Consider the following 18,655-nt stretch of genomic DNA (forward strand, 5'->3'; position numbering starts at 1 on the left):
GTTCAATACAAAGTCCCTATGCAATTTACCATAGTAGGAAAAGCATGTGTGTTTCACGGGACGTTCCTTCCCCATAGTAAGTCAATGGGGCAACTTTGGGCATCTCCTGCCCCCCAGGGGTGCAACTTTTACCCCATTGTGAGGTATGTTCTTACAGAGCCTGTCAGCCTCTTCAAATGTGGCAAATCACACATTTCTGCGAAATCCTCGCTTAGAGCTACGTGTGGTCAAAGTTCGTCGCAATGTTAAGTCAATGGGACTTTTTTGGGCGCTTTTTCGCCCCTGGGGCGAACATCGCACCCCCGATCGCTTATAAAAGTCATAGCACACCTCTCCTTAATGAGCCGGTCGATTTGACACCTCATTCATGGGTCTGAGACCAACGGTGCGGGGCGAGTTACGCGCCAAACTTTGTCCAGAATAATAATTGCAGCTGCCAATCATGAAACACCAAAGGCTTCTTGTCAGTATGAATGACATAAACCAACTCCCATGCCTCTGTGACATTCAGAATGGAAGATATCCCTCTTTGAATTTTGGTTGCTAGGGTAATCTGTTTGGTTGCTATGGAGTTGCTTGACAGCTGCCATTGATGAAACTGCAACGGCTTTTTGTTACTATGAAGGATATAAACCAACTCCCATGCCTCTGTGACATTCAGACTGGAAGATATCCCTCTTTGGATTTTGGTTGCTAGGGTACTATGATTGGTTGCTAGGGAGTGGCTTGGCAGCTGCCAATCATGAAACTCCAAAGGCTTCTTGTCAATATTGAATTATATAAACCTTCCCCCATCTCTATACGATGCTCTGATACAGAGATATAGGTCTTGCTAAATAGTTGCTAGGGTACTCTGTTTGGTTGCTATGGAGTGGCTTGGCAGCTGCTAATGATGAACTCCAAAGGCTGCTTTTCAGTATGAATGACATAAACAAACTCCCATGCCTCTGTGACATTCAGAATGGAAGATATCCCTCTTTGAATTTTGGTTGCTAGGGTAATCTGTTTGGTTGTTATGGAGTTGCTTGACAGCTGCCATTGATGAAACTGCAAAGGCTTTTTGTTACTATGAATGATATAAACCAACTTCCATGCCTCTGTGACATTCAGAATAGAAGATATCCCTCTAGGATTTTGGTTGCTAAGGTGCTCGACAATGGTTGCTAGGGAGGGGCTAGGAAGTGTTGAGGTGATTTATGATTGGCCATTTGATGCCCTGAGTGAAACGAGACCACCTTGGTGTTTCTATGATCTACTAGAGCGTTTCTAGACGTTGCTAGGGTGTTCAGGATGGTTGCTAAGGTATTTTTGGTAGTTGCTATTTTGTTACTAGGTGGTTGGTAGTTGTCAAAGATGGTTACTATGGAGTTTTTATAGAGTTATTAAAATCTTTAATAACGAGTGCCTTCAGTACGGCACTCGGCCTGCGGCCTCGTGCCTATGGCTGAATAGGCACAAGCATGGAGCAATATCGCAAGGCCACGAGTGTAATATTGCGTTAAAAAATACAAAAAAATGTAAAAAAAAAATTTTTTTGGTTTAGGGTGGTTGCTAGGGAGCTCTTAGTGGTTGCTAGGGTGCTAAAACTGGTTGCTAGGGTGTGGCTATGAAGATTTAAGGAAATTACTTATTGGCTGCTTGATAATATAAATCCTCTGAGGGAGAGAGAGAGGGAGAGACGCAGGGCTGTCAGGCCCTTTGGAGTGGTGTGTGTGTGAAAACGTCGGTTGGGATTCAAATATTTTTAGAATGCCCAATGTAAAGTCAATGGGGACTTTTTTGGCCGCTTTTTCGTCTGCTGTGCGAACATCGTACACCCGATCGCTTAGAAAAGTCATAGCACACCTCTCCTCAATGAGCCGGTCGATTTGACACTTCACTCAGGGGTCTGTGACAAACGGTGCGGGGCGAGTTTCGCGCCAAACTTTGTCCAGAATAATAATAATAAGAACTAGAATGTACATTTCCTGAAGAAAATGTGAAGTGGTGCTTGCAGTAGCAAAATTCGCCACTGGGCAGATGCTAACACAATTACCATGTTGTGATACCATGATATACCACGTTTTAACATTATTTACCACGATTTACCATGATTATAAGATGATTTACTACGATTTACCACATTCCAGCATGATTTACTATGATTAACATGTTGTTAGAATGATGCTAGCATGATTAGCATGTTGTTAACATGATTAGCATCTTGGTCGCATGATGCTAGCTTGATTAACATGTTGGTAGCATGATGCTAGCATGATTAGCATGTTGCTAGCATGCTTTTAACAAGATGCTAGCATGATTAGCAATTTGCTAGCATGTTTTTAGCTAGATGCTAACATGATTAGCATGTTGCTAGCAATATGCTAGCTTGATTAGCATGTTGCTAGCATGATGCTAGCTTGATTAACATGTTGGTAGCATAATGCTAGCATGATTAGCATGTTGCTAGCATGCTTTTAACAAGATGCTAGCATGATTAGCAATTTGCTAGCATGTTTTTAGCTAGATGCTAACATGATTAGCATGTTGCTAGCAATATGCTAGCTTGATTAGCATGTTGCTAGCATGATGCTAGCTTGATTAACATGTTGGTAGCATAATGCTAGCATGATTAGCATGTTGTTAGCATGCTTTTAACAAGATGCTAGCATGATTAGCAATTTGCTAGCATGTTTTTAGCTAGATGCTAACATGATTAGCATGTTGCTAGCAATATGCTAGCTTGATTAGCATGTTGCTAGCATGATGCTAGTATGATTAGCATGTTGCTAGCATGTTTTTAGCAAGATGCTGTTGCCAGGTGGTTGCTAGGGTGTTCTGGGTGGTTGCTATGGTGTTGCTAGGCAGTTGCTATGGTGTTCTGGGTGGTTGCTAGGTAGTTGCTAGGGTATTCTTGGTGGTTGCTAGGCAGTTGCTAGGGTATTCTTGGTGGTTGCTAGGGCGTTGCTAGGTGGTTGCTAGGGTGTTCTGGGTGGTTGCTATGGTGTTGCTAGACAGTTGCTATCGTATTCTGGGTGGATGCTAGGGCGTTGCTAGGCAGTTGCTAGAGTGTTCTGGGTGGTTACTAGGCAGTTGCTAGGTGTTCTGGGTGGTTGCTAGGCAGTTGCTAGGGTGTTCTGGGTGGTTGCGAGTGCCTTATGTACGGCACTCGGCCTGCGGCCTCGTGCCTATGGCCGAATAGGCACAAGCATGGAGCAATTTCGCAAGGCCACGAGTGTAATATTGCTTTAATTTAAAAAAAAGCAGTTGCTAGGGTGTTCTGGGTGGTTGCGAGTGCCTTCAGTACGGCACTCGGCCTGCGGCCTCGTGCCTATGGCCGAATAGGCACCAGCATGGAGTGATTTCGGAAGGCCACGAGTGTAATATTGCTTTAAAAAATAAAAAAAAATAAAAAACTTTTTTTTTTTTGGTATAGGGTGGTTGCTAGGGAGCTCTTAGTGGTTGCTAGGGTGCTGAAACTGGTTGCTAGGGTGTGGCTATGAAGATTTTAGGCCATTACTTATTGGCTGCTTGATAATATAAATCCTCTGAGGGAGAGAGAGAGGGAGAGACGCAGGGGTGTCAGGCCCTTTGGAGTCTGTGTGTGTGAAAACGGCAGTTGGGATTCAAATATTTTTAGAACTCCCAATGTAAAGTCAATGGGGACTTTTTTGGCCGCTTTTTCGTCCGCTGTGCGAACATCGTACACCCGATCGCTTAGAAAAGTCATAGCACACCTCTCCTCAATGAGCCGGTCGATTTGACACTTCACTCAGGGGTCTGTGACAAACGGTGCGGGGCGCATTACGCGCCAAACTTTGTCCAGAATAATAATAATAATAATAATAATAATAAGAATAATAAGTATGAGCAATAACAATAGTGATGCCTTGCTTTCAGCAAGCACCACTAATAATAAGTATGAGCAATAACAATAGTGATGCTTTTAAAAAAGCACCACTAATAATAATAATAATAATAATAAACAGAGCAATTCCAAGAGGGTCCTCACACCATCGGTGCTCGGGCCCTAATAATAATAATAATAATAAACAGAGCAATTCCAAGAGGGTCCTCACACCATCGGTGCTCGGGCCCTAATAATAAACAGAGCAATTCCAAGAGGGTCCTCACACCATCGGTGCTCGGGCCCTAATAAACAGAGCAATTCCAAGAGGGTCCTCACACCATCGGTGCTCGGGCCCTAATAAACAGAGCAATTCCAAGAGGGTCCTCACACCATCGGTGCTCGGGCCCTAATAATAATAATAACTAGAATGTACATTTCCTGAAGAAAATGTGAAATGGTGCTTGCAGTGGCAAAACTCTCCACTCGGTTGCTAGGGTGTTGTACATGATTGCATACGAGCCAACAACCATGTCTGTACGATGTTGTGGAGCTGAAATATAGCTTCTATATGTTGCAATATGGTTTATATGTGGCTCTAAACGGTTGCTAGGGCGTTGCTAGGGTGTTCTGGGTGGTTGCTATGGTGTTGCTAGGTGGTTGCTAGGGTATACTGGGTGGTTGCTAGGCAGTTGCTAGGGTATTCTTGGTGGTTGCTATGGTGTTGCTAGGCGGTTGCTAGGGTATTCTGGGTGGTTGCTAGGCGGTTGCTAGGGTATTCTTGGTGGTTGCTAGGGTGTTGCTAGGTGTTTGCTAGGCTGTTCTGGGTGGTTGCTATGGTGTTGCTAGGGTATTCTGGGTGGTTGCTATGGTGTTGCTAGGCGGTTGCTATGGTGTTCTGAGTGGTTGCTATGGTGTTGTTAGCTGGTTGCTAGGGTATTCTGGGTGGTTGCTAGGGCATTGCTAGGCGGTTGCTAGGGTATTCTGGGTGGTTGCTAGGGCGTTGCTAGGCAGTTGCTAGGGTATTCTGGGTGGTTGCTATGGTGTTGCTAGGTGGTTGCTAGGGTATTCTGGGTGGTTGCTAGGGCATTGCTAGGGTATTCTGGGTGGTTGCTAGGGCGTTGCTAGGCAGTTGCTAGGGTATTCTGGGTGGTTGCTATGGTGTTGCTAGGCGGTTGCTATGGTGTTCTGAGTGGTTGCTATGGTGTTGTTAGCTGGTTGCTAGGGTATTCTGGGTGGTTGCTAGGGCATTGCTAGGCGGTTGCTAGGGTATTCTGGGTGGTTGCTAGGGCGTTGCTAGGCAGTTGCTAGGGTATTCTGGGTGGTTGCTATGGTGTTGCTAGGTGGTTGCTAGGGTATTCTGGGTGGTTGCTAGGGCGTTGCTAGGGTATTCTGGGTGGTTGCTAGGGCGTTGCTAGGCAGTTGCTAGGGTATTCTGGGTGGTTGCTATGGTGTTGCTAGGCAGTTGCTATGGTATTTTGGGTGGATGCTAGGGCGTTGCTAGGCAGTTGCTAGGGTGTTCTGGGTGGTTGCTAGGCAGTTGCTAGGTGTTCTGGGGGGTTGCTAGACAGTTGCTAGGGTGTTCTGGGTGGTTGCTACGGTATTTTTGGTGGTTACTAGAGCGTTTCTAGACGTTGCTAGGGTGTTCAGGATGGTTGCTAAGGTATTTTTTTTTGTTGCTATGGTGTTACTAGGTGGTTGGTAGTTGTCAAAGATGGTTGCTATGGAGTTTTTATAGAGTTCTTAAAATCTTTAATAACGAGTGCCTTCAGTACGGCACTCGGCCTGCGGCCTCGTGCCTATGGCCGAATAGGCACAAGCATGGAGCAATATCGCAAGGCCACGAGTGTAATATTGCGTTAAAAAATACAAAAAAATGTAAAAAACATTTTTTTTTGGTTTAGGGTGGTTGCTAGGGAGGTCTTAGTGGTTGCTAGGGTGCTGAAACTGTTTGCTAGGGTGTGGCTATGAAGATTTTAGGCCATTACTTATTGGCTGCTTGATAATATAAATCCTCTGAGGGAGAGAGAGAGGGAGAGACGCAGGGGTGTCAGGCCCTTTGGAGTCTGTGTGTGTGAAAATGTCGGTTGGGATTCAAATATTTTTAGAACTCCCAATGTAAAGTCAATGGGACTTTTTTGGCCGCTTTTTTGCCCGCTGTGCGAACATCGTACACCCGATCGCTTAGAAAAGTCATAGCACACCTTTCCTTAATGAGCCGGTCGATTTGATGCCTCACTCAGTGGTCTGAGACAAACGGTGCGGGGCGAGTTTCGCGCCAAACTTTGTCCAGAATAAAAATAAGAATAATAACTAGAATGTACATTTCCTGAAGAAAATGTGAAGTGGTGCTTGCAGTGGCAAAACTCGCCACTCGGTTGCTAGGGTGTTGTACATGTTTGCATTCGAGCCAACAACCATGTCTGTACGATGTTGTGGAGCTGAAATATGGCTTCTATATGTTGCAATATGGTTGCTAGGTGGCTCTAAATGGTTGCTAGGGTGTGAATACACAGTTACCATGGTGATATATACAGGCTGTTTTACAACTGAAACTAATGAGCCAACCCCCATCTCTATACAATATTCTGATGCAGAGATGTAGGTCTTGTAAAATGGTTGCTAGGGTACTCTGTTTGGTTGCTATGGAGATGCTTGTCAGCTGCTAATGATGAAACTACAAAGGCTTCTTGTTAGCATGAATGATATAAACCAACTCCCATCTCTATACGATGTTCTGATGCAGAGATATACATTTTGCTAAACGGTTGCTAGGGTACTCTATTTGGTTGCTAGCGAGTGGCTTGTCAGCTGCCAATCATGAAACTCCAAAGGCTTCTTGTCACTATGAATGATATAAACCAACTCCCATGCCTCTGCGACATTCAGAATGGAAGATATGCCTCTTTGGATTTTGGTTGCTAGGGTACACTGTTTGGTTGCTAGGGAGTGGCTTGTCAGCTGCCAATGATGAAATTCCAAAGGCTTCTTGTCATTTTGAATTATATAATCCAACTCCCATGCCTCTGTGACATTCAGAATGTAAGATATGCCTCTTTGGATTTTGGTTGCTAGGGTACTCTTTTTGGTTGCTATGGAGTTACTTGGCACCTGCCAATGATGCAATTCCAAAGGCTTCTTGTCACTATGAATGATATAAACCAACTCCCATGCCTCTGTGACATTCAGAATGGAAGATATCCCTCTTTGGATTGTTGTTGCTAAGGTGCTCGACAATGGTTGCTAGGGAGGGGCTAGGAAGTGTTGAGGTGATTTATGATTGGCCGTTTGCTGCCCTGAGTCAAACTTGTGTTAACCCCATCTCTTTATGATGTTCTGATGCAGAGATATAGGTCTTGCAAAATGGTTGCTAGGGTACTCTGTTTGGTTGCTAGGGAGTGGCTTGGCAGCTGCCAATCATGAAACTCCAAAGGCTGCTTGTCAGTATGTATGATATAAACCAACTCCCATGCCTCTGTGACATTCAGAATAGAAGATATCCCTCTTTGGATTGTTGTTGCTAAGGTGCTCGACAATGGTTGCTAGGGAGGGGCTAGGAAGTGTTGAGGTGATTTATGATTGGCCGTTTGCTGCCCTGAGTCAAACTTATGTTAACCCCATCTCTTTATGATGTTCTGATGCAGAGATATAGGTCTTGCAAAATGGTTGCTAGGGTACTATGATTGGTTGCTAGGGAGTGGCTTGGCAGCTGCCAATCATGAAACTCCAAAGGCTGCTTGTCAGTATGTATGATATAAACCAACTCCCATGCCTCTGTGACATTCAGAATAGAAGATATCCCTCTTTGGATTGTTGTTGCTAAGGTGCTCGACAATGGTTGCTAGGGAGGGGCTAGGAAGTGTTGAGGTTATTCATGATTGGCTGTTTGCTGCCCCGAGTCAAATGAGACCACCCCCATGTTTCTATGACAATTCAGTCCTGAGATATCCCTTGGATCTCTTTCAATGGAAGTCTATGGGACTTGTTGCTAAGGTGCTCTAAATGGTTGCTAGGGCGTGGCTTGATAGCTTCACAATGATCCTGAGAGACTGATTGGTCATCTGAGTAAGATGAGCCCTCCCCCTTGTCTCTATGACACTGTGATCCAGAGCTACGTTCATTACAAAATCCCTATGCAATTTACCATAGTAGGAAAAGCATGTGTGTTTCACGGGACATTCCTTCCCCATAGTAAGTCAATGGGACAACTTTGGGACGCTCCTGCCCCACAGGGGTGCAACTTTTACCCCATTGTGAGGTATGTTCTTACAGAGCCTGTCAGCCTCTTCAAATGTGGCAAATCACACGTTTCTGCAAAATCCTCGCTCAGAGCTATGAGTGCTCAAAGTTCGTCGCAATGTTAAGTCAATGGAACTTTTTGGGGCGCTTTTTCGCCCCTGGGGCGAACACCGCACCCCCTATCGCTTATAAAAGTCATAGCACACCTCTCCTCAATAAGCCGGTCGATTTGACACCTCATTCATGGGTCTATGACAAACGGTGCGGGGCGAGTTACGCGCCAAACTTTTGTCCAGAACAATAAGAAGAAGAAGAAGAATAACTAGAATGTACATTTCCTGAAGAAAATGTGAAGTGGTGCTTGCAGTGGCAAAACTCGCCACTCGGTTGCTAAGGTGTTGTACATGATTGCATACGAGCCAACAACCATGTCTGTACGATGTTGTGGAGCTGAAATATGGCTTCGACATGTTGCAATATGGTTGCTAGGTGGCTCTAACTGGTTGCTAGGGTGTGAATACACAGTTACCATGGTGATATTTACAGACTGTTTTACAACTGAAACTAATGAGCCAACCACCATCTCTAAACAATATTCTGATGCAGAGATGTAGGTCTTGTAAAATGGTTGCTAGGGTACTCTGTTTGGTTGCTATGGAGTTGCTTGGCAGCTGCTAATGATGAAACTGCAAAGGCTTCTTGTCAGTATGAATGATATAAACCAACTCCCATCTCTATACGATGTTCTGATGCAGAGATATACGTTTTGCTAAACGGTTGCTATGGTACTCTGTTTGGTTGCTAGGGAGTAGCTTGGCAGCTGCCAATCATGAAACTCCAAAGGCTGCTTGTCAGTATAAATGAAATAATCCAAGTCCCATGCCTCTGTGACATTCAGAATGGAAGATATGCCTCTTTGGATTTTGGCTGCTAGGGTACTCTGTTTGGTTGCTATGGAGTTACTTGGCAGCTGCCAATGATGAAATTCCAAAGGCTTCTTGTCACTATGAATGATATAAAAAAAACAACTCCCATGCCTCTGTGACATTCAGAATGGAAGATATCCCTCTTTGGATTTTGGTTGCTAGGGTACTCTGTTTGGTTGCTAGGGAGTGTCTTGGCAGCTGCCAATCATGAAACTCAAAGGCTGCTTGTCGATATAAACCAACTCCAATGCCTCTGTGACATTCAGAATGGAAGATATCCCTCTTTGGATTTTGGTTGCTAGGGTACTCTGTTTGGTTGCTATGGAGTTCTTTGGCAGCTGCCAATGATGAAACTCCAAAGGCTTCTTGTCAGTATGAATGATATAAACCAACTCCCATGCCTCTGTGACATTCAGAATGGAAGATATCCCTCTTTGGATTTTGGTTGCTAGGGTACTCTGTTTGGTTGCTAGGGTGTGTCTTGGCAGCTGCCAATCATGAAACTCAAAGGCTGCTTGTCGATATAAACCAACTCCAATGCCTCTGTGACATTCAGAATGGAAGATATCCCTCTTTGGATTTTGGTTGCTAGGGTACTCTGTTTGGTTGCTATGGAGTGGTTTGGCAGCTGCCAATGATGAAACTCCAAAGGCTTCTTGTCAGTCTGAATGATATAAACCAACTCCCATGCCTCTGTGACATTCAGAATGGAAGATATCCCTCTTTGGATTTTGGTTGCTAGGGTACTCTGTTTGGTTGCTATGGAGTGGTTTGGCAGCTGCCAATGATGAAACTCCATAGGCTTCTTGTCAGTATGAATGATATAAACCAACTCCCATGCCTCTGTGACATTCAGAATGGAAGATATCCCTCTTTGGATTTTGGTTGCTAGGGTACTCTGTTTGGTTGCTAGGGAGTGGCTTGTCAGCTGCCAGTCATGAAACTCCAAAGGCTGCTTGCCGGTATGAATGATATAAACCAACTCCCATGCCTCTGCGACATTCAGAATGGAAGATATCCCTCTTTGGATTTTGGTTGCTAGGGTACTCTGTTTGGTTGCTATGGAGTGGCTTGTCAGCTGCCAATCATGAAACTCCAAAGGCTTGTTGTCACTATGAATGATATAAACCAACTCCCATGGCTCTGCGACATTCAGAATGGAAGATATCCCTCTTTGGATATTGGTTGCTAGGGTACTCTGTTTGGTTGCTAGGGAGTGGCTTGTCAGCTGCCAATCATGAAACTCCAAAGGCTTCTTGTCACTATGAATGATATAAACCAACTCCCATGCCTTTGTGACATTCAGAATGGAAGATATCCCTCTTTGGATTTTGGTTGCTAAGGTGCGCGACAATGGTTGCTAGGGAGGGGCTTGGAAGTGTTGAGGGGATTCATGATTGGCTGTTTGGTGCCCCGAGTCAAATGAGATCACCCCCATGTTTCTATGACAATTAAGTCTGGAGATATCTCTTTGAACTCTTTCAATGGAAGTCTATGGAACTTGTTGCTAAGGGGCTCTAAATGGTTGCTAGGGCGTGGCTTGATAGCTTCACAATGATCCTGAGAGACTGATTGGTCATCTGAGTAAAATGAGCCCTCCCCCTTGTCTCTATGACACTTTGATCCAGAGCTACGTTCAATACAAAGTCCCTATGCAATTTACCATAGTAGGAAAAGCATGTGTGTTTCACGGGACGTTCCTTCCCCATAGTAAGTCAATGGGGCAACTTTGGGCATCTCCTGCCCCCCAGGGGTGCAACTTTTACCCCATTGTGAGGTATGTTCTTACAGAGCCTGTCAGCCTCTTCAAATGTGGCAAATCACACATTTCTGCGAAATCCTCGCTTAGAGCTACGTGTGGTCAAAGTTCGTCGCAATGTTAAGTCAATGGGACTTTTTTGGGCGCTTTTTCGCCCCTGGGGCGAACATCGCACCCCCGATCGCTTATAAAAGTCATAGCACACCTCTCCTTAATGAGCCGGTCGATTTGACACCTCATTCATGGGTCTGAGACCAACGGTGCGGGGCGAGTTACGCGCCAAACTTTGTCCAGAATAATAATTGCAGCTGCCAATCATGAAACACCAAAGGCTTCTTGTCAGTATGAATGACATAAACCAACTCCCATGCCTCTGTGACATTCAGAATGGAAGATATCCCTCTTTGAATTTTGGTTGCTAGGGTAATCTGTTTGGTTGCTATGGAGTTGCTTGACAGCTGCCATTGATGAAACTGCAACGGCTTTTTGTTACTATGAAGGATATAAACCAACTCCCATGCCTCTGTGACATTCAGACTGGAAGATATCCCTCTTTGGATTTTGGTTGCTAGGGTACTATGATTGGTTGCTAGGGAGTGGCTTGGCAGCTGCCAATCATGAAACTCCAAAGGCTTCTTGTCAATATTGAATTATATAAACCTTCCCCCATCTCTATACGATGCTCTGATACAGAGATATAGGTCTTGCTAAATAGTTGCTAGGGTACTCTGTTTGGTTGCTATGGAGTGGCTTGGCAGCTGCTAATGATGAACTCCAAAGGCTGCTTTTCAGTATGAATGACATAAACAAACTCCCATGCCTCTGTGACATTCAGAATGGAAGATATCCCTCTTTGAATTTTGGTTGCTAGGGTAATCTGTTTGGTTGTTATGGAGTTGCTTGACAGCTGCCATTGATGAAACTGCAAAGGCTTTTTGTTACTATGAATGATATAAACCAACTTCCATGCCTCTGTGACATTCAGAATAGAAGATATCCCTCTAGGATTTTGGTTGCTAAGGTGCTCGACAATGGTTGCTAGGGAGGGGCTAGGAAGTGTTGAGGTGATTTATGATTGGCCATTTGATGCCCTGAGTGAAACGAGACCACCTTGGTGTTTCTATGATCTACTAGAGCGTTTCTAGACGTTGCTAGGGTGTTCAGGATGGTTGCTAAGGTATTTTTGGTAGTTGCTATTTTGTTACTAGGTGGTTGGTAGTTGTCAAAGATGGTTACTATGGAGTTTTTATAGAGTTATTAAAATCTTTAATAACGAGTGCCTTCAGTACGGCACTCGGCCTGCGGCCTCGTGCCTATGGCTGAATAGGCACAAGCATGGAGCAATATCGCAAGGCCACGAGTGTAATATTGCGTTAAAAAATACAAAAAAATGTAAAAAAAAAATTTTTTTGGTTTAGGGTGGTTGCTAGGGAGCTCTTAGTGGTTGCTAGGGTGCTAAAACTGGTTGCTAGGGTGTGGCTATGAAGATTTAAGGAAATTACTTATTGGCTGCTTGATAATATAAATCCTCTGAGGGAGAGAGAGAGGGAGAGACGCAGGGCTGTCAGGCCCTTTGGAGTGGTGTGTGTGTGAAAACGTCGGTTGGGATTCAAATATTTTTAGAATGCCCAATGTAAAGTCAATGGGGACTTTTTTGGCCGCTTTTTCGTCTGCTGTGCGAACATCGTACACCCGATCGCTTAGAAAAGTCATAGCACACCTCTCCTCAATGAGCCGGTCGATTTGACACTTCACTCAGGGGTCTGTGACAAACGGTGCGGGGCGAGTTTCGCGCCAAACTTTGTCCAGAATAATAATAATAAGAACTAGAATGTACATTTCCTGAAGAAAATGTGAAGTGGTGCTTGCAGTGGCAAAACTCTCCACTTGGTTGCTAGGGTGTTGTACATGATTGCATTCGAGCCAACAACCATGTCTGTACAATGTTGTGGAGCTGAAATATGGCTTCTATATGTTGCAATATGGTTGCTAGGTGGCTCTAAACGGTTGCTAGGGTGTGAAATCAGTTACCATGGTGATAGTTACAGACAGTTTCCCAACCAAAACAAAAGAGCCAACCCCCATCTCTATGTGATGTTCTGATGCAGAGACATGGGTCATGATAAACGGTTGCTAGGGTCCTCTGTTTGGTTGCCAGGGAGTGACTTGGCAGGTGCCAATGATGAAACTCCAAAGGCTGATTGTCAGTATAAATGATTTAAACCAACTCCCATGCCTCTGTGACATTCAGAATGGAAGATATCCCTCTTTGGAATTTGGTTGCTAGGGTCCTCTGTTTGGTTGCAAGGGAGTGACTTGGCAGGTGCCAATCATGAAACTCCAAAGGCTGCCTGTCATTATGAATGATATAAACCAACTCCCATGCCTGTGTGACTTTCAGAATGGAAGATATCCCTCTTTGGATTTTGGTTACTAGGGTACTCTGTTTGGTTGCTATGGAGTTACTTGGCAGCTGCCAATGATGAAATTCCAAAGGTTTCTTGTCAGTATGAATTATATAAACCAACTCCCATGCCTCTGTGACATTCAGAATGGAAGAGATCCCTGTTTGGATTTTGGTTGCTAGGGTACTCTGTTTGGTTGTTATGGAGTTGCTTGGCAGCTGCCAATCATGAAACACCAAAGGCTTCTTGTCAGTATGAATGACATAAACCAACTCCCATGCCTCTGTGACATTCAGAATGGAAGATATCCCTCTTTGAATTTTGGTTGCTAGGGTAATCTGTTTGGTTGCTATGGAGTTGCTTGACAGCTGCCATTGATGAAACTGCAACGGCTTTTTGTTACTATGAAGGATATAAACCAACTCCCATGCCTCTGAGACATTCAGACTGGAAGATATCCCTCTTTGGATTTTGGTTGCTAGGGTACTATGATTGGTTGCTAGGGAGTGGCTTGGCAGCTGCCAATCATGAAACTCCAAAGGCTTCTTGTCAATATTGAATTATATAAACCTTCCCCCATCTCTATACGATGCTCTGATACAGAGATATAGGTCTTGCTAAATAGTTGCTAGGGTACTCTGTTTGGTTGCTATGGAGTGGCTTGGCAGCTGCTAATGATGAACTCCAAAGGCTGCTTTTCAGTATGAATGACATAAACAAACTCCCATGCCTCTGTGACATTCAGAATGGAAGATATCCCTCTTTGAATTTTGGTTGCTAGGGTAATCTGTTTGGTTGCTATGGAGTTGCTTGACAGCTGCCATTGATGAAACTGCAAAGGCTTTTTGTTACTATGAATGATATAAACCAACTTCCATGCCTCTGTGACATTCAGAATAGAAGATATCCCTCTAGGATTTTGGTTGCTAAGGTGCTCGACAATGGTTGCTAGGGAGGGGCTAGGAAGTGTTGAGGTGATTCATGATTGGCCATTTGATGCCCTGAGTGAAACGAGACCACCTTGGTGTTTCTATGATCTACTAGAGCGTTTCTAGACGTTGCTAGGGTGTTCAGGATGGTTGCTAAGGTATTTTTGGTAGTTGCTATTTTGTTACTAGGTGGTTGGTAGTTGTCAAAGATGGTTACTATGGAGTTTTTATAGAGTTATTAAAATCTTTAATAACGAGTGCCTTCAGTACGGCACTCGGCCTGCGGCCTCGTGCCTATGGCTGAATAGGCACAAGCATGGAGCAATATCGCAAGGCCACGAGTGTAATATTGCGTTAAAAAATACAAAAAAATGTAAAAAAAAAATTTTTTTGGTTTAGGGTGGTTGCTAGGGAGCTCTTAGTGGTTGCTAGGGTGCTAAAACTGGTTGCTAGGGTGTGGCTATGAAGATTTAAGGAAATTACTTATTGGCTGCTTGATAATATAAATCCTCTGAGGGAGAGAGAGAGGGAGAGACGCAGGGCTGTCAGGCCCTTTGGAGTGGTGTGTGTGTGAAAACGTCGGTTGGGATTCAAATATTTTTAGAATGCCCAATGTAAAGTCAATGGGGACTTTTTTGGCCGCTTTTTCGTCCGCTGTGCGAACATCGTACACCCGATCGCTTAGAAAAGTCATAGCACACCTCTCCTCAATGAGCCGGTCGATTTGACACTTCACTCAGGGGTCTGTGACAAACGGTGCGGGGCGAGTTTCGCGCCAAACTTTGTCCAGAATAATAATAATAAGAATAATAAGTATGAGCAATAACAATAGTGATGCTTTTAAAAAAGCACCACTAATAATAAGTATGAGCAATAACAATAGTGATGCTTTTAAAAAAGCACCACTAATAAGTATGAGCAATAACAATAGTGATGCCTTGCTTTCAGCAAGCACCACTAACTAGAATGTACATTTCCTGAAGAAAATGTGAAGTGGTGCTTGCAGTGGCAAAACTCGCCACTCGGTTGCTAGAGTGTGGTACATGATTGCATACAAGCCAACAAACATGTCTGTACGATGTTCTGGTGCTGAGATATGGCTTATTCATGTTGTTCAGGTGGTTGCTAGGGTTTTGCTAGGGTGTTCTGTGTGGTTGCTAGGGCTTTACTAGGTGGTTGCTAGGGTGTTCTGGGTGGTTGCTAGGGCGTTGCTAGGCAGTTGCTAGGGTATTCTGGGTGGTTGCTATGGTGTTGCTAGGCGGTTGCTAGGGTATTCTGGGTGGTCGCTAGGGCGTTGCTAGGCAGTTGCTAGGGTATTCTGGGTGGTTGCTATGGTGTTGCTAGGCGGTTGCTAGGGTATTCTGGGGGGTTGCTAGGCAGTTGCTAGGGTGTTCTGGGTGGTTGCTAGGGCGTTGCTAGGCAGTTGCTAGGGTATTCTGGGTGGTTGCTATGGTGTTGCTAGGCGGTTGCTAGGGTATTCTTGGTGGTTGCTAGGGTGTTGCTAGGCAGTTGCTAGGGTATTCTGGGTGGTTGCTATGGTGTTGCTAGGCGGTTGCTAGGGTATTCTGGGGGGTTGCTAGGCAGTTGCTAGGGTGTTCTGGGTGGTTGTTAGGGTGTTGCTGGGGTATTCTGGGTGGTTGCTATGGTGTTGCTAGGCGGTTGCTAGGGTATTCTGGGGGGTTGCTAGGCAGTTGCTAGGGTGTTCTGGGTTGTTGCTAGGGCATTGCTAGGCAGTTGCTAGGGTATTCTGGGTGGCTGCTATGGTGTTGCTAGGCGGTTGCTAGGGTATTCTTGGTGGTTGCTATGGTGTTGCTAGGCGGTTGCTAAGGTATTCTGGGTGGTTGCTAGGGTATTCTGCGTGGTTGCTAAGGAATTGCTAGGCAGTTGCTAGGGTGTTCTGGGTGGTTGCTATGGTGTTGCTAGGCGGTTGCTAGGGTATTCTGGGTGGTTGCTAGGCGGTTGCTAGGGTATTCTGGTTGGTTGCTAGGCAGTTGCTAGGTGGTTGCTAGGGTATTCTTGGTGGTTGCTAGGGCGTTGCTAGGTGGTTGCTATGGTATTTTGGGTGGATGCTAGGGCGTTGCTAGGCAGTTGCTAGGGTGTTCTGTGTGGTTGCTAGGCAGTTGCTAGGTGTTCTGGGGGGTTGCTAGACAGTTGCTAGGGTGTTCTGGGTGGTTGCTACGGTATTTTTGGTGGTTACTAGAGCGTTTCTAGATGTTGCTAGGGTGTTCAGGATGGTTGCTAAGGTATTTTTTTTAGTTGCTATGGTGTTACTAGGTGGTTAGTAGTTGTCAAAGATGGTTACTATGGAGTTTTTATAGAGTTATTAAAATCTTTAATAACGAGTGCCTTAAGTACGGCACTCGGCCGAATAGGCACAAGCATGGAGCAATATCGCAAGGCCACGAGTGTAATATTGCGTTAAAAAATACAAAAAAATTGAAAAAACATTTTTTTTTGGTTTAGGGTGGTTGCTAGGGAGCTCTTAGTGGTTGCTAGGGTGCTGAAACTGGTTGCTAGGGTGTGGCTATGAAGATTTTAGGCCATTACTTATTGGCTGCTTGATAATATAAATCCTCTGAGGGAGAGAGAGAGAGAGGGAGAGACGCAGGGCTGTCAGGCCCTTTGGAGTCTGTGTGTGTGAAAACGGCAGTTGGGATTCAAATGTTTTTAGAACTCCCAATGTAAAGTCAATGGGGACTTTTTTGGCCGCTTTTTCGTCCGCTGTGCGAACATCGTATACCCGATCGCTTAGAAAAGTCATAGCACACCTCTCCTCAATGAGCCGGTCGATTTGACACCTCACTCAGGAGTCTGTGACAAACGGTGCGGGCCGCATTACGCGCCGAAAAGTTGTCCAGAATAAAAATAATAATAAGAATAATAAGTATGAGCAATAACAATAGTGATGCTTTCAAAAAAGCACCACTAATAATAAGTATGCAAGAGAACACTAATGATGCCTTGCTTTCAGCAAGCACCATTAATAATAAACAGAGCAATTCCAAGAGGGTCCTCACACCATCGGTGCTCGGGCCCTAATAACAAATGTAAAGAAACATAAGACCATAAACAGTTTGTAAAGACTTCACATACTGCCATAATCGCAGTAGTGATGATGTCATTTTAGCACCCGTCATCACAATATAATATACAAGATTATAATAATAACATATTAATTCTAGATATTCAAGTGAATGAAGTTAATCCTTTGCCCTCTCTCACCTTCACTGTGTTGACTGCCAGCACTTCCTGGTGCATAGCAATAGCTAGAGAGCTCATGGTATGGAGGGGGTTGGCTGGGGTAAGTTTGTGGGTATTGATAAGGGAAAGTGTGCATCAGGGGCCAGGGTGTGGCCCCTGGCAAAGGCAAGGGTGCCAGTGTGTCCTGGTCTGAAGCTCCACTGGAACCATCATTGTCATTTAGTGAGAGATTTGCCATATCTGTGGGGAAAGGCAGAGGCGGACAGAGAGAAACAGAGGAAAAATCTATTAACATAAGACAGACCAGCCTACCATGGGAAAATATTTTGAGTGCCACAGTGATGACATCAAAATTCAGAAGACTAATTCTTATGGGGTTTTATAATGGGGTTTTTCAAATTAGTGAAGTGAAGTGAAGTGACGTGAAGGCTAAGTATGGCAACCCATACTTGTAATTTGTCCTCTGCATTTAACTCATCCATGTTAGTGGACACACATTAGGAGCAGTAAGTGGTGTCATCTAAAACAAAGTATTTTACTTTATTTTTTAATTGAAAAAAAAAAAAAAAAAAAAAACATAAAACCCCATGGGAAAATCTCAAGGGAGCCAGTGACAAATTAGTCTTCAAGGCAGTTTCGTAGCTAGATTTTTAAAATGACGGGGCCACAATATTTATATAATTTTCATTACTTACCATTCGGGGACTTGCTAATTAACATTAACACTACAAATTACTATCAATTAATTTGTTTGCGGTGCACCATAAAGCTTACAAGATAAAATGTTGCCAATACGTATGTAACTCTCCATCATTTATTTATTTGCCAAATGATGGAAATTCTCTTCAAAATTGCCATTTACGGAGTGTTTCGGGTAAGCGGATCCACAGCAGCTTTGGCGGTCATGCTCTGTTATTATGTATCGTCATCCTTCTCCCGCTTTCTCACTGGTTTGCTTGGCAAATGGGGGATTTCATGCGCAGGGAAAGCTGTCCGCTGATCACTCGCCCAAGTGGAGAAATGTGCTGTTGCTGCCAGATTTCGATCAACGAAAATCACATTGTATTTGATACAAAACTAACTAGACTAAATCAAGTGAAAAAAAAAAAAAAAAATTTTTTAACTATTTTCATAGTACTTCATTTTCTCCATAAAGAAATAATTTTTTTACGAAAATGTATAAACTGTTAAAGGTCCCGTTCTTCGTGATCCCATGTTTCAAACTTTAGTTAGTGTGTAATGTTGTTGTTAGAGTATAAATAATATCTGTAAAATTATAAAGCTCAAAGTTCAATGCCAAGCAAGATATTTTATTTAACAGAAGTTGACTACATCGAACGGCCCGTTTGGACTACATCCCTCTACTTCCT

The 18,655-nt window shown here is 44.1% G+C and overlaps 1 protein-coding gene across 1 annotated transcript in view; it reads right to left on the reverse strand.

Annotated features, from left to right (window-relative positions):
* LOC308691630 (segment polarity protein dishevelled homolog DVL-2-like) overlaps positions 1 to 18,655 on the reverse strand; it is a 352,473-nt gene that overhangs the window by 209,672 nt on the left and 124,146 nt on the right. Inside the window, exon 14 of the mRNA XM_081367040.1 lies at positions 17,307 to 17,525. Coding sequence (XP_081223166.1) covers positions 17,307 to 17,525 — 219 coding nt within the window. The remainder of the gene's footprint in view (positions 1 to 17,306; positions 17,526 to 18,655) is intronic.

The sequence above is a fragment of the Scardinius erythrophthalmus genome (genome assembly GCF_964197995.2).
Source record: "Scardinius erythrophthalmus genome assembly, chromosome: 5".
In the NCBI taxonomy this organism is placed as follows: domain Eukaryota; kingdom Metazoa; phylum Chordata; class Actinopteri; order Cypriniformes; family Leuciscidae; genus Scardinius; species Scardinius erythrophthalmus.